Source organism: Haliotis rufescens, unplaced genomic scaffold (genome assembly GCF_023055435.1).
Source record: "Haliotis rufescens isolate VD_foot unplaced genomic scaffold, xgHalRufe1.0.p SCAF_1, whole genome shotgun sequence".
NCBI lineage: Eukaryota > Metazoa > Mollusca > Gastropoda > Lepetellida > Haliotidae > Haliotis > Haliotis rufescens.
In genome coordinates, this window is record NW_025963779.1 from 21,651,205 (window position 1) to 21,669,718 (window position 18,514).

The 18,514-nt window shown below is 43.1% G+C and overlaps 1 protein-coding gene across 4 annotated transcripts in view; it reads right to left on the reverse strand.

Annotated features, from left to right (window-relative positions):
• LOC124114595 (calmodulin-A-like) overlaps positions 1 to 18,514 on the reverse strand; it is a 208,107-nt gene that overhangs the window by 159,529 nt on the left and 30,064 nt on the right. For 2 of the 4 annotated variants that reach the window (XM_046475248.2, XM_048393144.1), the window contains exon 2: positions 16,979 to 17,035. The exons of the other annotated variants lie outside the window; for them this stretch is intronic. In XM_046475248.2, the coding sequence (XP_046331204.1) occupies positions 16,979 to 17,035 (57 nt within the window). The remainder of the gene's footprint in view (positions 1 to 16,978; positions 17,036 to 18,514) is intronic. 4 annotated transcript variants of the gene reach the window in all.

The window sequence follows — 18,514 nt, forward strand, 5'->3', positions numbered from 1 at the left end:
TGTCTTCTAACTAGAAACGAGTGTTGTGAACTATTTCAAGGGATTTATCTGGGTACTTCCTAAACGACCCTAATTCCCAAAACATAGTTGTTGTTATATGAGGCTGTCCTAAGGATATGATACGCACATGTCATATATTTTGTTTAAACTGAGACCTACAAGAATAATTCTACATCACAGAACACATTAATTATGTTGGTGACATGCCACGAAGGTCTAGCGCCGGACTTTGTAATTAATAGAATCCCGTATGACTGAGTGAGTGAGTGAGTGAGTGAGTTTGGTTTTACGCCGCTTATAGCAATATTCCAGCAATATCACGGCGGGGGACACCAGAAATGGGCTTCACACATTGTACCCATGTCGGCATTCGAAGCCGGGTCTTCGGCGTGACGAGCGAACGCTTTAAGCGCTAGGCTACACGACCGCCCCCTGTATGGGTGAGTGAGCTTTGAACAGTATTCCAGTTATATCATTGATGTAGGTCTCAGACGTTTACCACTCCACGAGCACAGGTATGGTGCTGACAAACCAATAAACATAATTGGTGCGAACCGGGATTAGCACTCAAAACCATGGGTTTCTGGAGTGCCCTAGGGACGCAAATCTGCACGGCGAATTGCGGCACCTTAGATGACTGGGTCAACAATGTACTGTATGGTTGTTTGTTTGTTTGGCCATCCGATCCCGTTAGTCGCCTCGTACGACAAGCACAGTCGCCTTTTACAGCAAGCATGGGTTACTGAAGACCCATTCTTCCCCGGATCTTCACGGGTTTGTCCTGTTTGACACACCTCGAACAACACAATATGATATGCGGTTTAAAGAATTGATTCAGTCTCTTTCCGGTAGAACTAAAAGTTCTGCCAAGTTTGAATCACATACCATTCAGAGTGCGAAATCGGCACCATCGGAAGCGCCCCTACAATCTCAAATAGAGACAGGCTCACAGATAATATTCTACACATCAACATCCCTATCGCCCATACCATATAAATCAATAACACACACACGTATGTTACGTAGACCTAGTTTAGCTCGCACACGGTGACATATTAACATAATTAACATATTTTCATAAGCATTTGTTAATAATAAGGCAAAAAATGGGCGGTGAGGTGAAATGGGGTTTAACATAGCGTTCATGATTACAGGGACGTGCATGTACGTGTGTTTCTGCACGTATTAGTCCGCACTTTATGCCGGTTTAATAGAGACAGCATGTGGCAGTAACATGACTACCCAACTGACACACAGTATATACTCCGAGCCGATCAGTCAGATCAGTCATCCCCAGTATGCCGCTAGTCAGGCAGGGCAACAACAAAAACGTGTTTGATATAATGTGGCAAGAGGTTCGACCCCCGACCTTTCGGGACGTTTTATCCACTACACCAAGGAGAGACCCATGAAGGTCCGGGGTAGAATACGTCTTCAGCAACCCATGCTTGCCGGAAAAGATGACTGATAGGATCGAGTGGTCAGGCTCACTGCCTTGGTTGATGCATGTCATCGATCACAATAGCGTGGATCGATGCTCATGGCATTAATCACTGGGTTGTCTGGTCCAGACTCGATTATTTACAGACCGCCGTCATATAGCTGGAATATTGGTGAGGGTGGCGTTAAGCAACAAAAAAACATTAACAAGCTGTGTACACACTTCGATTGTTATTCAATCTGTAACCATATAATCCATGATATAATCATATCTATTCTTAATTTCCATCTATCGATAAATGCATATTTTTTAATGATAACGGTTACTTCTGCGTTCGAGTATAAACTGCTCTATCTGCCGCAGATTCGCGTGTTGCTCTGGGAGTCTTGTTGATGCTGATACTGCAAGGTGCATGTTGCTGTATCGTGATGAACAAAGTTGCACCTATCTTCAACTCTGCCCTGCTGAAGCGAAAGTGATGACTAGACCCAGATAAACAGGCTTGGTTAACAGCAAGAATCTATACCCAGCATTGGTCACTGTACAAATACCCGCGTGTGTAGCTAAAGATAAACATGTGCACACACTGTGTTGTGAAAGAGGGATGGATGATCACAAGTGTGTTCCCGGGAAAAGGGCACAGAATCCCCATAGCTACACATTTAATAACGGAGCCATCCATCACAGATCATATAGAGATATCCAAGAACAATTGTTTACCCAACAGGCCGTCATGTCTGGATAGAGTTCTGAATTAAGTTCTGAAAATATTGATGCTGTCAAACTTGTTATATTCAGACGTTATAAGTAGAGAGAGAGAGAGAGAGAGAGAGAGAGAGAGAGAGAGAGAGCGAACGCGACTGCGGGTCAATGTTTCATTTCCGCTCTTCTATGAGTAAAAGAGACGAATCACGTCAACTGCTCTCCCCTTTATCAACTCGGGAGTTATGGAAAGAAACAGTTCACGAGTACTGGGCTAATTAGATCATTCCCGTGGTACAAAGCTGCAAATAGAGTTACCCCCACTACAACTGACACTTCTATCGGAAATCTCAAGAGATTCCAACGAAAAGTTGATGCCGTGAAACAGTTTGCTGACACCGTGACTGATGGAGGCGGGGGCTGACTTGCTACAGATGGCAGATCACCAAGACTGTCGTAACCGCTGTTGTCACGGCCTAGTAGCCCCGGTAGTAGCCGCAGTAGTAGCCTCACCTCACAAATCACACTGACAAAACTCCACAGTGGACATGATCCTTGAAATGACATGACTAGGCATGTGTGTAATTGCATCATGCCTGGATCAAGCTCTCAAGGTAATCAAAAACAAAGCTACAATTAAGCTTATATTCATGTCTTCAGTTCAAACTTGCTGGACCAGCCTTGCAAAAAGGCTAACCATTTGATATAATCCTCAGCGGCGTTAAGATTTTGTAAAAAAAATAATTTGTTCCAGCAGAGACCATATAATATTATATTGTTTCTGGTTCCAGAAAATATTAGATTTTATCCCCTCCTCCATATAAATGTTCGCTGGACAGGATTGAAAGCCTGATAAAAATGTAAAAAAAATAAGTTCGGCTCTTGAAACAGAGACTGTAATCAATATGCTGCTCTTCATCATCAAAAGTTAATTAATCAGCTAATTGGTTCCGTACCCCCGTCGTACTTGGCCGATTGTGTGATCGCCTGGCCCTGAATACGCCCCCTTGTACTGCCACTAAGATAGATGTTATGTCTGTTTGTATGAGGCCCTCCTTCAGAACACCGAGGGCTCCGATTTATTAATAAAGGACCTAAACCACTGTTACACAGCTCCGATTGAGATGCACCAGGAAAGACATCCAAATTACAACCAAATCTGAGAAATAGATAAATTCGTAATCTTTTGGGAAACGAGTAATTCCGTGAATGAATGAATACATAGATGAATGAAAAGAACTTGCTAATCCAACTCTGAAACAATGGGAAACCCATCATCATGGTGAAATAGAGTTGTGTCCCTTGGGAAAAAACAATGGCGGACGTAAGCGGTAGTTGACAAATGGTGGACAGATGAAATTAGATGTAGTCTCGTGTTAGGCAAAGGCAAATCCCGCGAGAATTCGCTGCAGACATTTTCGATCACAACACAAGAGATCAACATTACGGATAAAGCAGTAGCCACACACTGCTACAGAAAAAAAGATTCTTGTGAAATTCTTAAAATGGTACTTTTTTTTCAGGCGACGAGCATGGCTATTATTTTGTACTTTCTTTCCCAACGAGTAACCAAGCAGAAGCGATGTATGCTCATTAATAGGGTGTTTTCCTTTCCCCATTTGCACACGGACGCATACATGCACGACTCTACAATGCCATAGTATTTCAATGAAAGGTTATCTGAATCTCGTAGCCACAGTTAATGTTGACCTATCATTCGTAACATCAATAGCGTGGCTTTGAATCCCTAATTTCAACCCTATTGTGAGGACTAGTCTGTCAGTACGCGCTCGTGAGCTTCTCATGAGTGAGTGAGTTGTGTTTAACGCCGTTTTTAACAGTATTCCAGTTATATCGCGGCGTGTCAGCTTAATGTGGGAGGAAAGCCCGAAGTCATGCAGGTCTCAGACGTTTACCACTTCGGTGAAACCCACTAGCACGGGTATGGTGCTGACAAACCTAGAAACATAATCGGGGCGAACCGGGATTCGAACCCACAATCATAGGTTTCTGCAAAGCGAATCGCGGCGCCTTAGACGACTGCCCCCCTCCCCTCCCCCCCCCCCCCCCCCCCCCCACAACATATTTACGTCCAACGTCACTTCACTAAACTGATATATTGTGCGACTGAAATTGACATACTCACTCATTCATTCTGTCTCTATGCCGACCTGCTGTAACTGAAATACTGCCCAAAGCGGCGATAAACCCAAGTCACTCACTCACTCTAAACGTCAATATTAAATCAATTCTATGATCGGTTATTTCATTAAAGCAAAACCCTCCCAATGGCAGCCTCGACTAAACACGTCCATTGCACCGCTCCGGACATTCTTAGGTGGTAAGCAGGTCAGTATATAAAGTGACCAGTCAAGATACATCAGGAATGCCCTTTACAAAAACGAGTCTGATTTCCCCATGGACCACGGATCAGACTAAATCCAACCTTCCGCGCAGGCCTTCAAAGAAACGTAAAATGCAATTGTGTTCAAGCATAAGATGACATTATAAATATTTCTGAAGGAAGACACTTGATTGAAAACCTGTTTGATGTTATAAGAAAGAAAAAAGAAAAAGTGCATGTTCAAAGTACATTTAGTCATATTTGAGGAATCCTGGGCGAGAAAAAAAGTCTGTGTCCAATTAAGGTATAAAAGCAATGCTCAAAAGATACATTCAGCTAACAATAAAGACTGACAACAGAATTCCTTCAACAAAACGAGATATCTAAACATTTGTCTCCCGAAGTAATTGAATTCCTCTTTTAGGGGTTCAAATTCCAGGATAATGATTATTCAGGAGCAGAACATAATCTGGCCAGTAAAGACCGATCACTGCCGTTATATCACCACGAACACTTTCAATTTGAAGTTATTGTAGCGATAGTCACAAATTATATTTGTAAAAACACTCGGCAAATGAAATACACATCTGTAGGTGCTCGATGAGGGCGTTTTCAGCTAGTCTGTACGAAACATGGCTGTGTACCAACATTGTATAAATCCATCAATGAGCCTCAAGTAGAGTTCCTCATCAAGCTGGACAATTGCTTTTGAAGACCAAATCTTCATTAGGGCGGCTGGAGATATTGATCAGCGCGGACGATAGATCTATATGGTTAGTTTCAGGGTCTTTACTTTGTTCCTGCAAATGAGAACCCGCGATCCAAAAACCACGAATGCACGTTATTATGATACCCGACATATGGCGCTTGCCTCCCTTTGAATGCAGTCCATCCCACATTTGGTTCTTAGTGAAGGGCACATCTACAGGTCACATATCCCGCGAGAACAACAACATATTTCCTTGTGTTGCCAGATAAATCAAATTGCGTTTTTGTTGGTGCTTACACCCTTTGATCTTTATGTTGACCTGACAGAACAGGTCTGTAACGTATGCCCAACCTAACGCGCTCTCAAATTTCCAGCATAGTGTCATAACAACATTGAGAAACGTTCTTTGAGGTTGCCAGGGCGCTGGGGGGATTCCTGGAGCATTAAAGACATGGTGCTGTCAAGTAGGGGGAGGTGTATTTTGGGACAAGGATGATCAACCCTAGAGACCTGACTCCTGTAAGGATATATTCACGTTCATGTCAGTCACGTGCTCCTCACTGCGCATGTCAAGTCGACCCTTGCCACCATATACAAAAATACAGACAGACAGGCAGGCATACACACATGTTAAGAAAGTAATTCAATCATGTCAATATTTTCTATATATAATTATGTCATTACCTTACAAGAAAGTTAATCCTACGGAAGTCCTGTTTCGTTGCCTTGTTTCTGAATGGGGGGTTTAACGTCGCGTCCAAGATTATTGCACTTATATAGCGACGTACATGCACGTGTGTGTGTGTCACTGCTTGTACCAGTCCGACTGATGCCGATTTATAGTGCAAGCTCACTGAGATACCATGCCGCAGTTTAACATGAATACCCCACTCAGACACAGCATACTGACTCTGAGCTGTCCAGTCCTTGTTTTAGCCCCTTAATGCCAAACACCAGACAGGGTAACAACAAGTACCATCTTTTAACGTCTTTTGGTATGACGCGGCCGGACCTTCCGCTCTCCTGACAGACGTTCTACCATAAGACCACAGAGGCGGTCTGTTTCTGTATGGAGTCATTGAAGGAGTAAGTTTAGCTGTGTTTAATTAGGTAAAAGTTCAGCACTACTGGACTGACCTAGTGTTGGCCTTGAGATCGTCATACTGACCGCCAACTGGCCTTCACCCGGCCGAGACTACCATCTCACATCTGCTTGATTACAACACGCTAATATTGTGACTGTTTAGTCTCTCACCCCAATGGCTACCATCTCACATCTGCTTGATTAAAACACGCCAATATTGTGACTGTCTAGTATCTCACCCCAATGGCTACGATTTCATATATGTCTGGTTACAACACGCCAATATTGTGACTGTCTAGTATCTCACCCCAATGGCTACCATTTCATATATGTCTCGTTACAACACGCCAATATTGTGCCTGTCTAGTATCTCACCCCAATGGCTACCATCTCATATTTCTGGTTACAACACGCCAATATTGTGGCTGTCTAGTAACACACTTCAATCTGGCTGCTACAAGCCGGTGCTGTCAATACTTATACTAACTGATGGCAAATGGCAGGACGCTCCTGCGTGTAAACAGGATTTACCGTAACCTGGTTACCTTGCTAAGCAAACATTCCGACAGACCAAAAGGGCACTGTAATAATTCTTCCAAGTAATTTAGTATTCCATTATGTCAAAAACACAACGTTATATTTAGAGGACAACATGCATATTTCTTCCCAAACCGCTGTAACATTTCTAGATATAAGTGAGCGCTGCATGTGAGAACATGTTACCTTGATTCCCGTGGAAGACCGTTTAACCCCTACAGCTGTTGTGGGAAACACACTACAAAGTTTCTTCTTGAGACGAGATCCAGCTGCCAACTATAGAATGAACACCAAAAAACCCTGAACACGTTACCGGCCTAGATTAATACTATGGATGAATTTCTTAACACCTCGAGGTTCACTATTCCACTCTCAGAGAAGCGATATCGACAAAGATCACGAAAAACAAATACTTCATCGGAAGAAGAGTCCTTGTTCCATCGACCAACGAATAGATGAACTTCTAAGTTTTCATCCTCTCGCGGCTTAGGGCAAACAATGTTAGCAAATGAGTATCAGCTTCAAGTGGAACGAGAACAGGACGGTAGGGGTAGGGGTAGTCTTGTGGGAAATGGCAGTGGAAGTTACTATGGAACATGGGGAACTTGATCGGTTCTCTGGCGAATGTGGGAGAGTGTGGGCGAGTGTGGGCGAGTGTGGGCGTGCGTGGGCGAGTCGGTGATGGATGAGAAAAATATAACGAAGGAATGAACAAAGTTTGGAAAACCTTTACCCATACGTGAATAATTCGAGTTGGGATAACGGTGCTCTAAACATTCTGTTGGATCTATTTTTAGCTATATCTGTGTGGAAATGTCCATTTTTAACAGGCGGTATATTTGGGGTAAAAATTCAATTTTATTCTTTTCGGATTTGGTTACAAGGGACTTTAAAACAAGTATATGTTTTGCTGGACGTGTGTGTATAATATGCATCCCTTGTAACAGAGAGGATAAAGAAACTCAGGACTTACGAACAAGTGGAAGATAGGGATATCAGCAATGGTAGAAGAACTGATCCAGGGTGTGGTGGAAGATAGGGATATCAGCAATAGTAGAAGAACTGATCCAGGGCGTGGTGGAAGATAGGGATATCAGCAATAGTAGAAGAACTGATCCAGGGTGTGGTGGAAGATAGGGATATTAGCAATGATAGAAGAACTGATCCAGGGCGTGGTGGAAGATAGGGATATTAGCAATAGTAGAAGAACTGATCCAGGGCGTGGTGGAACATAGGGAAATCAGCAATGGTAGAAGAACTGATCCAGGGCGTGGTGGAACATAGGGAAATCAGCAATGGTAGAAGAACTGATCCAGGGCGTGGTGGAACATAGGGGTATCAGCAATGGTAGAAGAACTGATCCAGGGCGTGGTGGAACATAGGGATATCAGCAATGGTAGAAGAGCTGTTCCAGGGCGTGGTGGAAGATAGGGGTATCAGCAATGGTAGAAGAACTGATCCAGGGCGTGGTGGAACATAGGGATATCAGCAATGGTAGAAGAGCTGTTCCAGGGCGTGGTGGAACATAGGGATATCAGCAATGGTAGAAGAACTGTTCCAGGGCGTGGTGGAAGATAGGGGTATCAGCAATGATTGAAGAACTGATCCAGGGCGTGGTGGAACATAGGGATATCAGCAATGGTAGAAGAGCTGTTCCAGGGCGTGGTGGAACATTGGGATATTAGCAATGATAGAAGAACTGATCCAGGACGTGGTTGAACATAGGGGTATCAGCAATGGTAGAAGAACTGATCCAGGGCGTGGTGGAAGATAGGGATATTAGCAATTGTAGAAGAACTGATCCAGGGCGTGGTGGAAGATAGGGATATTAGCAATTGTAGAAGAACTGATCCAGGGCGTGGTGGAAGATAGGGATATTAGCAATTGTAGAAGAACTGATCCAGGGCGTGGTGGAAGATAGGGATATTAGCAATTGTAGAAGAACTGATCCAGGGCGTGGTGGAAGATAGGGATATTAGCAATTGTAGAAGAACTGATCCAGGGCGTGGTGGAAGATAGGGATATTAGCAATTGTAGAAGAACTGATCCAGGGCGTGGTGGAAGATAGGGATATTAGCAATTGTAGAAGAACTGATCCAGGGCGTGGTGGAAGATAGGGATATTAGCAATGATAGAAGAACTGATCCAGGACGTGGTTGAAGATAGGGGTATCAGCAATGGTAGAAGAACTGATCCAGGGCGTGGTGGAACATAGGGATATCAGCAATGGTAGAAGAACTGATCCAGGGCGTGGTGGAAGATAGGGATATCAGCAATGGTAGAAGAGCTGTTCCAGGGCGTGGTGGAACATAAGGATATCAGCAATGTTAGAAGAACTGTTCCAGGGCGTGGTGGAAGATAGGGGTATCAGCAATGATTGAAGAACTGATCCAGGGCGTGGTGGAACATAGGGATATCAGCAATGGTAGAAGAACTGTTCCAGGGCGTGGTGGAAGATAGGGGTATCAGCAATGATTGAAGAACTGATCCAGGGCGTGGTGGAACATAGGGATATCAGCAATGGTAGAAGAGCTGTTCCAGGGCGTGGTGGAACATTGGGATATCAGCAATGGTAGAAGAGCTGTTCCAGGGCGTGGTGGAACATAAGGATATCAGCAATGGTAGAAGAACTGTTCCAGGGCGTGGTGGAACATAGGGGTATCAGCAATGATTGAAGAACTGATCCAGGGCGTGGTGGAACAAATAATTGACGGCATTGACCGACACGCTTCTCTACCGGTAACCGTGTTTACATCCAAATAGAATTTTTAAACAACTATAAATTTGCCGAAAGTGGTTATAGTTATATATAAAATAGCTATGCGATAAATAGCAAAGAGCAATGAAGAACGAAGCATGGTTTATTTCACAATAGAACATTTCTCTATCATGGCTTCATTTTTGGGGATTCGATTATGCGCTTGCAACATGATGACGTCAGATACTGGATTGGACGACGTTATTTTGAGAGGGAAGTGTTCAGTGAGTTGTTCCCCAGGTCGGGTAGGCTGATAATCGCAGTGGCCGAACGATCACATCCAAAAGTGGCGGTGATATGAAAGTCGATATTTGGAGAAAAGGTACACATAATTGACATGAGGATTGTGAGAATATACCGGTAAAACCAAACTTAACCTACTTTTTCATAAAATGGACTTGTCCGACATTGCAGAGGTCAGATCTTATTCAGGGAGTCATCATTATTAAAATAAAGGTAACGATTTTTAAAGCTTGTACATTTTAATCAACATCCTCAAAGAGGCTGTACATAATGCTGACATCTTATATAAGAAATAAACGACTCGTGGTCGTTGTGTATCGCTTATTCTACCATGAATTTAGAATTTACTCGATTGTGATGTGGAGCGAAAGCCTTGCAATGCTTGCTTTGTTTTCTTTAGGGATGCCCACCTCATGTTAGCTTACCAAGTTGCCGTGCTTATATGCTTTCAATTTCTGTAATATGTTCGAGTGAAGTATTACGGTGTAAACAAACTGCTTGAGTATATACAGCGACATATTTTGTTCGGTGATTCCGTAATTCAGATCGATAACCCACTCAAAACACTGGACTCAACCCATGCCGTTCCACTCAGTATATTTGCTAACACCAAAGAGTTCGCGTTTTATTTAGTCATGGCAGAATGGAGATAAACGTTATGTTCGGTTCCAAATTCAATTTAGCGCGGTTAAATCTACAGGTAACCTAGCTCTACATTGAAAACACAGTATGTTTATCTCCTAAATATAACACTGCAGGAAGAATAAACTACTCGGGGCTACGCCCGTCATGGTCTGATCTCTCCCGCAGTGTTTATTATACCATACACAACTCCCACTTAGTATTTATTTCTCAAATAAGTATTCATAACAGACCTAGTAAAGATACACATGCGTCAGCAGAAGCCTTATAATGTCCTTTATTGTCTTTTACACATCAAAGGAATTATGGGTAACGTGGGTCACATGGGAAGCGTGTTCAATCATCGCTGACAAATCCCGGTTTCGAGTACCAATATGATCAAGATGGATTCACGAACTCGTTTACTCACACTTCCCGTATTGACTTTAAAACTCAACAGCGGCGTCTGTATTCACACACGGCATACATCACTGTGTGGAGTTTACATTTTAGTTCGAGAAAAACCTTAAGACTCAACTCTGTCAAACTCATCTAGGCTCAATAAGTCTTCACAAAAGAAAGCAGTTGATGTCCAGAGTCTTAAAACGCCGAACTATACAAACAAGTGCGGTATTTAAAAGTCTTCTTAACATAACCTAACGACTTGATTAGTTATTGATGACAGGCTTCAGTAATACCTTCCTCCTGAAACCTGTGAAAGTACTTAGCATTGCTCCCATTCAGTACACAATCAATCCACGGTACTCTAAGTAGGCGCAACGATCTTTAGGTCACTTCCCCAAGGGAGCCATGCACGGAGAAAACAGACATATCTAATACAATATCAATACTATATTAACACAATATTAAATCATGAAACCTGATGCAAGCATAAGTTCATTATTTCCTCCACGTTGAGAAAGATGTGTTTGAAACCAGAACAGACAGACATATGGAACAGCCCATGCCGTTCCCGAGAGGCCAGCTCCCTGGGAAATGCATAAAGAGCAATGGAAAGGAGTCTTACTTCTGTTTCTAGTATCACTAACACTCACCCTGACTGGTGATCAGATCCGGGTCAGGATTCACCCATAATCTCACCTTCACAGGATCATTACCTCCTGTCGTAAGTAGTTGTACTGAAGGAGTGTTAAGGAAAGATTTCACAATAGTTCAATACTATCTATTTCCAAAACAAATAACTGTCTCAATTGCTGCATCTGGAAAGGTTTCCCAGAGCTCATCAGACCGTACACACAAGCTGATGATATTTCCTCAACGGACAGCTGGCCATGAAACCAAGTACTCCAAGAACAGCACATCGTTCAGGTAAAATAGGCTTTATGAAAGGTTGTGTGAGAAAATTCACTTGAACTTACTACTATCACATCTTGATGGAACATTGATTCACAGTGCTATAGATGTGGAAGACTGAATGTCTACAAACGCATGATTATCATTTTAAATGGCATAAATAATTGCGATAGAAAATCAATATTGACTTTCATAAACAACGGTAAAATGTTGAATTTCACATACCAAGAATAATTATAGCAAATGGTTGACTGTCACAGATTGAAGGTATTTAAGACAAAGGATTAACTTTCACAGACTAAAGATAATAAAGGTAAAGGGATGATTCTCATAACTAAAGTTAATTGCAGTAGAGGATTGACTTTGATAGATTCATGGCAACCACGGAAAAGGATTGACTTTGATAGAATCATGGCAATCACGGAAAAGGATTGACTTTGATAGATTCATGGCAATCACGGAAAAGGATTGACTTTGATAGATTCATGTCAATCACGGAAAAGGATTGACTTTGATAGATTCATGGCAATCACGGAAAAAGATTGACGTTCATAACTAAAGGTAAACCTGGTTATCACGGTCGGGGTCCATCATGACATCGACGAGCTGTAGCCGTTGGACGAATGGATGTTATTTTACGCCGCAGCCAACAATATCCCATCAATATCACGACGACCTGCAATCAAGTCTGGCACAGCTGCACAAGGTACACCCGAGCCGACACACTAACAGGTCACACATTGTGATCACACGATGACACACCAAGCAGCGGGTCTCACATGGGGATAACATGAACCTAATTTTAGTCTTACCGACCCGCCACCTCACCGGAGATTTGTTTTGCACACTTTAAAAATAAGAACAAACTAACATTTCATAAACATGCATGCAATACCGCCTGTCAAATCTTTCTCTGTTTCTGTGTTATCTTGTAGAAGAGTCTGGAGTTCGTCGTATGCTCATCACACCATTTCCAACACTGACACATACGTTAGTTCTGGACTTGGAGGATGGGTATAACAATTACCAACCCAAACATTCAGGCGCGTTGGAGATGTAAGCAAACGCATCATTATCTAGCACAAACCATAACTCATCTCCAGCAAGCTGACAAATCCCCACATTCGTTAATGGCTGTTAAGAAGTTATTAACCCAGAAGGGCACACACTATCAGTTAGTGTTGTCGAAGTATCGGGAGTAGCAACACAGGGGATAGCTCAAGCCTGGGGTAGTGTTTCGGCACAACACACACTGAACCATAAGTCTGGATTTCCTTGAGAATCAACACTTGCATGCTGTACTGATAAGGTTATTTAGTCAGCGTTATGTCACTTCCGGGTTCTGAAGTCTGCAGCCACTCGAGTCATTGGGTGCATTAACACCTGTGGATGAACCATTATTAATATCCAGTTGTGTTTATGTAATGTGTTTGATGTGAGCGTTCTGATCATGATGTTCCACCTTATGCCTGGCTTCATTAGAACATGTGTGCTTGGGTAGTAGCTTGTTGACGTTAACACACACACACACACGCACGCACACGCATGCACGCACACACACACACACACACACACGTACACACACACACACGTACGCACGCACACACACACACACACACACACACACACACACACACACACACACACACACACACACACACACACACACACAGAGCTAAACACTTGCAAAACATTTATCATGGATAGCAAAAGATGAAATAGAATATCGCGAGACATTTCTAAAATATCTGATTTAAATCGTCAAAATACCTGAGTTAAATAAGTCATTATATCTAAATACGGCATGCCAAATACCATCCAAAAACCATCATTATGCCTGTAAAGCTACCGTAAATATATATTCCATAAATGTGGTCACGTCGACCTTAAGTTTGGTTATTACAGTGTGATTGCGTCTCTAGTACATACTGTGCGTGTAAGCGATCTTTCGTAAACGCCGCCGGGAGGAAAGCACGACTACGCAGACAGGGATTGATTACCACGTGAGTGTAACCCAGAAACATGAGTATGGTGACGACAGACTCCCTGGTATAATCGAGGTGTAACCACGACCTTTGGGTACCGCCACGGCAAAGAAACATTCACTCATGCCAAATCTTACTACTCTACACAACCCTAATCTTACTCCTCTACACAACCCTTATCTTACTCCTCTACACAACCCTTATCTTACTCCTCTACACAACCCTTATCTTACTCCTCTACACAACCCTTATCTTACTCCTCTACATAACCCATATCTTACTCCTCTACACAACCCTTATCTTACTCCTCTACACAGCCCTTATCATACTCCTCTACACAACCCTTATCTTACTCCTCTACATAACCCATATCTTACTCCTCTACACAACTCTTATCTTACTCCTCTACACAACTCTTATCTTACTACTCTACACAACCCTTATCTTACTCCTCTACACAACCCTTATCTTACTCCTCTACACAACCCTTATCTTACTCCTCTACACAACCCTTATCTTACTCCTCTACACAACCCTTATCTTACTCCTCTACACAACCCTTATCTTACTCCTCTACACAACTCTTATCTTACTCCTCTACACAACCCTTATCTTACTCCTCTACATAACCCATATCTTACTCCTCTACACAACTCTTATCTTACTCCTCTACACAACTCTTATCTTACTCCTCTACACAACCCGTATCTTACTCCTCTACACAACCCTTATCTTACTCCTCTACACAACTCTTATGTCACTCCTCCACACAACCCTTATGTTACTCCTCTACACAACCCTTATCTTACTCCTCTACACAGCCCTTACACAACCCTATCTTACTCCTCTACACAACCCTCATCATACTCCTCTACACAACCCTTATCTTACTCCTCTACACAGCCCTTATCTTACTTATCCACACAACCCTTATCTTACTCCTCTACACAGCCCTTATCTTACTCCTCTACACAGCCCTTATCCTACTCATCTACACAACCCTTATCTTACTCCTCTACACAGCCCTTATCTTACTTATCCACACAGCCCTTATCTTACTCCTCTACACAGCCCTTATCTTACTCCTCTACACAACCCTTATCTTACTACTCTACAAAACCCTCATCATACTCCTCTACACAACTCTTAACTTACTCCTCTACACAACCCTTATCTTACTCCTCTACACAACTCGTATCTTACTCCTCTAAACAAACCTTATCTTACTCCTCTACACAACCCTTATCTTACTACTCTACACAACCCTCATCATACTCCTCTACACAACCCTTATCTTACTCCTCTACACAACCCTTATCTTACTCCTCTACACAACCCTTATCTTACTCCTCTACACAACCCTTATCTTACTCCTCTACACAACCCTTTTCTTACTCCTCTACACAACTCTTATCTTACTCCTCTACACAACCCTTATCTTACTCCTCTACACAACCCTTATCTTACTCCTCTACACAGCCCTTATCTTACTCCTCTACACAACCCTTATCTTACTCCTCTACACAGCCCTTATCTTACTCCTTCACACAGCCCTTATCTTACTACACTACACAGCCCTTATCTTACTCCTCTACACAGCCCTTATCTTACTCCTCTACACAGCCCTTATCTTACTCCTCTACACAACCCTTATCTTACTCCTCTACACAACTCTTATCTTACTCACACACACAAGCCTTATCTTATTCCTCCACACAACTCTTATCTTACTCATACACACAAGCCTTAACTTACTCCTCTACACAGCCCTTTTCTTACTACTCTACACAGCCCTTATCTTACTCCTCTACACAACCCTTATCTTACTCCTCTACACAGCCCTTATCTTACTACTCTACACAACCCTTATCTTACTCCTCTACACAACCCGTATCTTACTCCTCTACACAACCCTTATCTTACTCCTCTACACAACTCTTATCTTACTCACCTACACAACCCTTATCTTACTGATCTACACTACTCTTATCTTACTCATCCACACAACCCTTATCTTACTCCTCTACACAACCCGTATCTTACTCCTCTACAGAACCCTTATCTTACTCCTCCACACAACCCTTATCTTACTCCTCTACACAACCCTTATCTTACTCATCCACAGAACCCTCATATTACTCATCCACACAACCCTCATATTACTCACCCACACAACCCTTATCTTACTCACCCACACAACCCTCATATTACTCACCAACACAACCCTCAACTTACTCATCCACACAATCCCCATATTACTCACCCACACAAACCTCATATTACTCACCCACACAACTCTCATATTACTCACCCACACAACCCTCATATTACTCATCCACACAACCCTCATATTACTAATCCACACAACCCTCATATTACTCACCTACACAACCGTCATATTTCTCATCCACAAAACTCTCATCCAGTTTGCAGCAGCTGAAGCTGTGTAGAGATGAAGCTCCACTCCCACCTGGCTACACGCCACACACGCCACACACCGGAGAAAAAGCTGTGCTTTTACATTCTGCGTCAATAGTGGTTTGTTATATCATGTTAGATGCTAGTATTACAGGGACATCAGCGAGCAGGGAATTGACGGTGAAACACCAAGGACCATAATCGAGACGAAGTATCAGTGCATCCTGGCACGGGAAAGTGGCGCAACTCTGAACACAGAGCATCGGAACCTGAGACGACTTGACCACCATTGTGCCTTCTGCCTTACACGCTGATCACATCAATGCAAACCATATTAAAATAATTTGAAGTGGTACAAACATTTTAAATAGCTCTAGCACAATAAATACTCTTAAAGAAAAACATTTGGTATATGAAGATCTACATTTGACGAAGGGGCAAACAGTACACCTTCGTCGATATACGACGGCATACAAATGGCATCCAACAGGTTACACTAAACTCAAGACAGAAAATATATATAGCATTTGAAGCGAGTATGGTGGCGTCGGGTGGGGTTGGAGGTCCGGATTGGGGTCGGGTGGGGGTGCAGGGAGGCGCTGCTAGGGAGGGGTGAACGCTTTGAGGGGTCGGGCATGCTCAAACTATGACATAAATCAGTGAAGCAACAGGTCTGTATTTCTAATTTGCACTGAACCCGCAATTGACGAGTTCACAAAAATTGACTGGAATATGATAATGAGGTCCGAATATGAAGCAATTGAAAGTATATTCTGCTATAAAGACGTGCTGCTCCACCATCTAGGTAATAGTAGCGTATACCTCCTCACTGGTGGGCCAACACGGGCATCTGTACCCACGGCTCCGAGTAGAGTCACCCTACAATGAAATGGTGACAAATATGATTATTTCAGTTTCTGAAGGACGGTGTCTCCAACAACATGGTGTGTAGCTCACGGCACAATCTACCCCTCACGACAACACGGCAACGGCAACGGCAATGCTGTGTGATCGTGTTATTGTAATATGTGGTACTGCTGCTAACATCATCAATATTTCGCTTTCGGCAATGGCTTACGTGTCACCCACTCGCTGTTTTTCGAGGTTATTCGGAAACTCTGCTTATCTGGAGATGCCTGGACTGAACCTCAGTTACTTACTATCTCTGTGCGGGACATCGTTCCTTGTTTCCTGGGTGGTGGGCCTGGTGATTAAAGCGTTCGCTCGTCATGCTGAAGGCCGGGTTCGATTCCCCACATGGGTACAATGTGTGAGCCCTACTCACACATCTGTTAGTATCTACTTGGAAACTATACCGGAGATCTGCCCATTGCGCAGCGACAGATTAAAGAACAAATGGTTACGCTATATATTACCGACATGTGCTGAAATGATCTCTTACAACCAAATCTGTTGTTAAACTTTACGCCTCTGAGCGCAGTTTTTCAGTCACCCCTGTGTTGGAGAAAAGCCCAAAATGACAGGCAAAACGCGTATCCTTTGGTAACAGTTGGGATGAAGATAACTGTCGAATCCTACACAACACCTTAAGATGGCCATGTATCTCTGAAATAAAAGTGACAAACCCTTTCCATATTCATAAGAAGCCTCTGCTAAAAGCAGAGTTTATTATACGGTTCCGACTCTGTCATGAGCATATGTGTACGTACGGACTGTGGCGTTTTTCAGTCACCAAAGACACTCATACACATCTTAAGACATATATAACGGCAGAGACACTTTCTCCTTCTACATGTGACCCGTGAAGATCCGGGGTAGAATAGGTCTTCAGCAAACCATGCTTGCCGTAAAAGGCGACTTTACTTGTCGTAAGAGGCGACTAACGGGGTCGGGTGGTAGGGCTCGCTGACTTGGTTGAAGCATGTCATCGATCCCAATTGCGTTGATCGATGCTCATGACATCAATCACTGGATATCTGGTCCAGACTCGATTTTTTACAGACCGCCGTCCTTTAGCTGGAAAACAACAAATCAACCAATCCTTCTACATGTCTTCTGCTATATATTTCTCTCAGTGTCTTGACCACAAATTTCAACTTCTGCGACTACAGACCGACTCCGTGGTCTAGTGGTAGAGCATCCGCCCGAAAAGCGGAAGGTCCGGGGTTCGATTCCCGGCCGCGTCATCTCAAAAGACGTTAAAAGATGGTTCTTGTTGTTACCCTGTCTGGCGCTCGGCATAAGGCACTAACACAAGGACTGGTCGCCTCATAGTCAGTATACTGTGTCTGAGTGGGGTATATATGTTAAACTGCGGCATGGTATCTCAGTGAGCTAGAACTATAAAGTCCGGACTACTACAAACACCCACACCCACACGTGCATGCACGTCGCTAT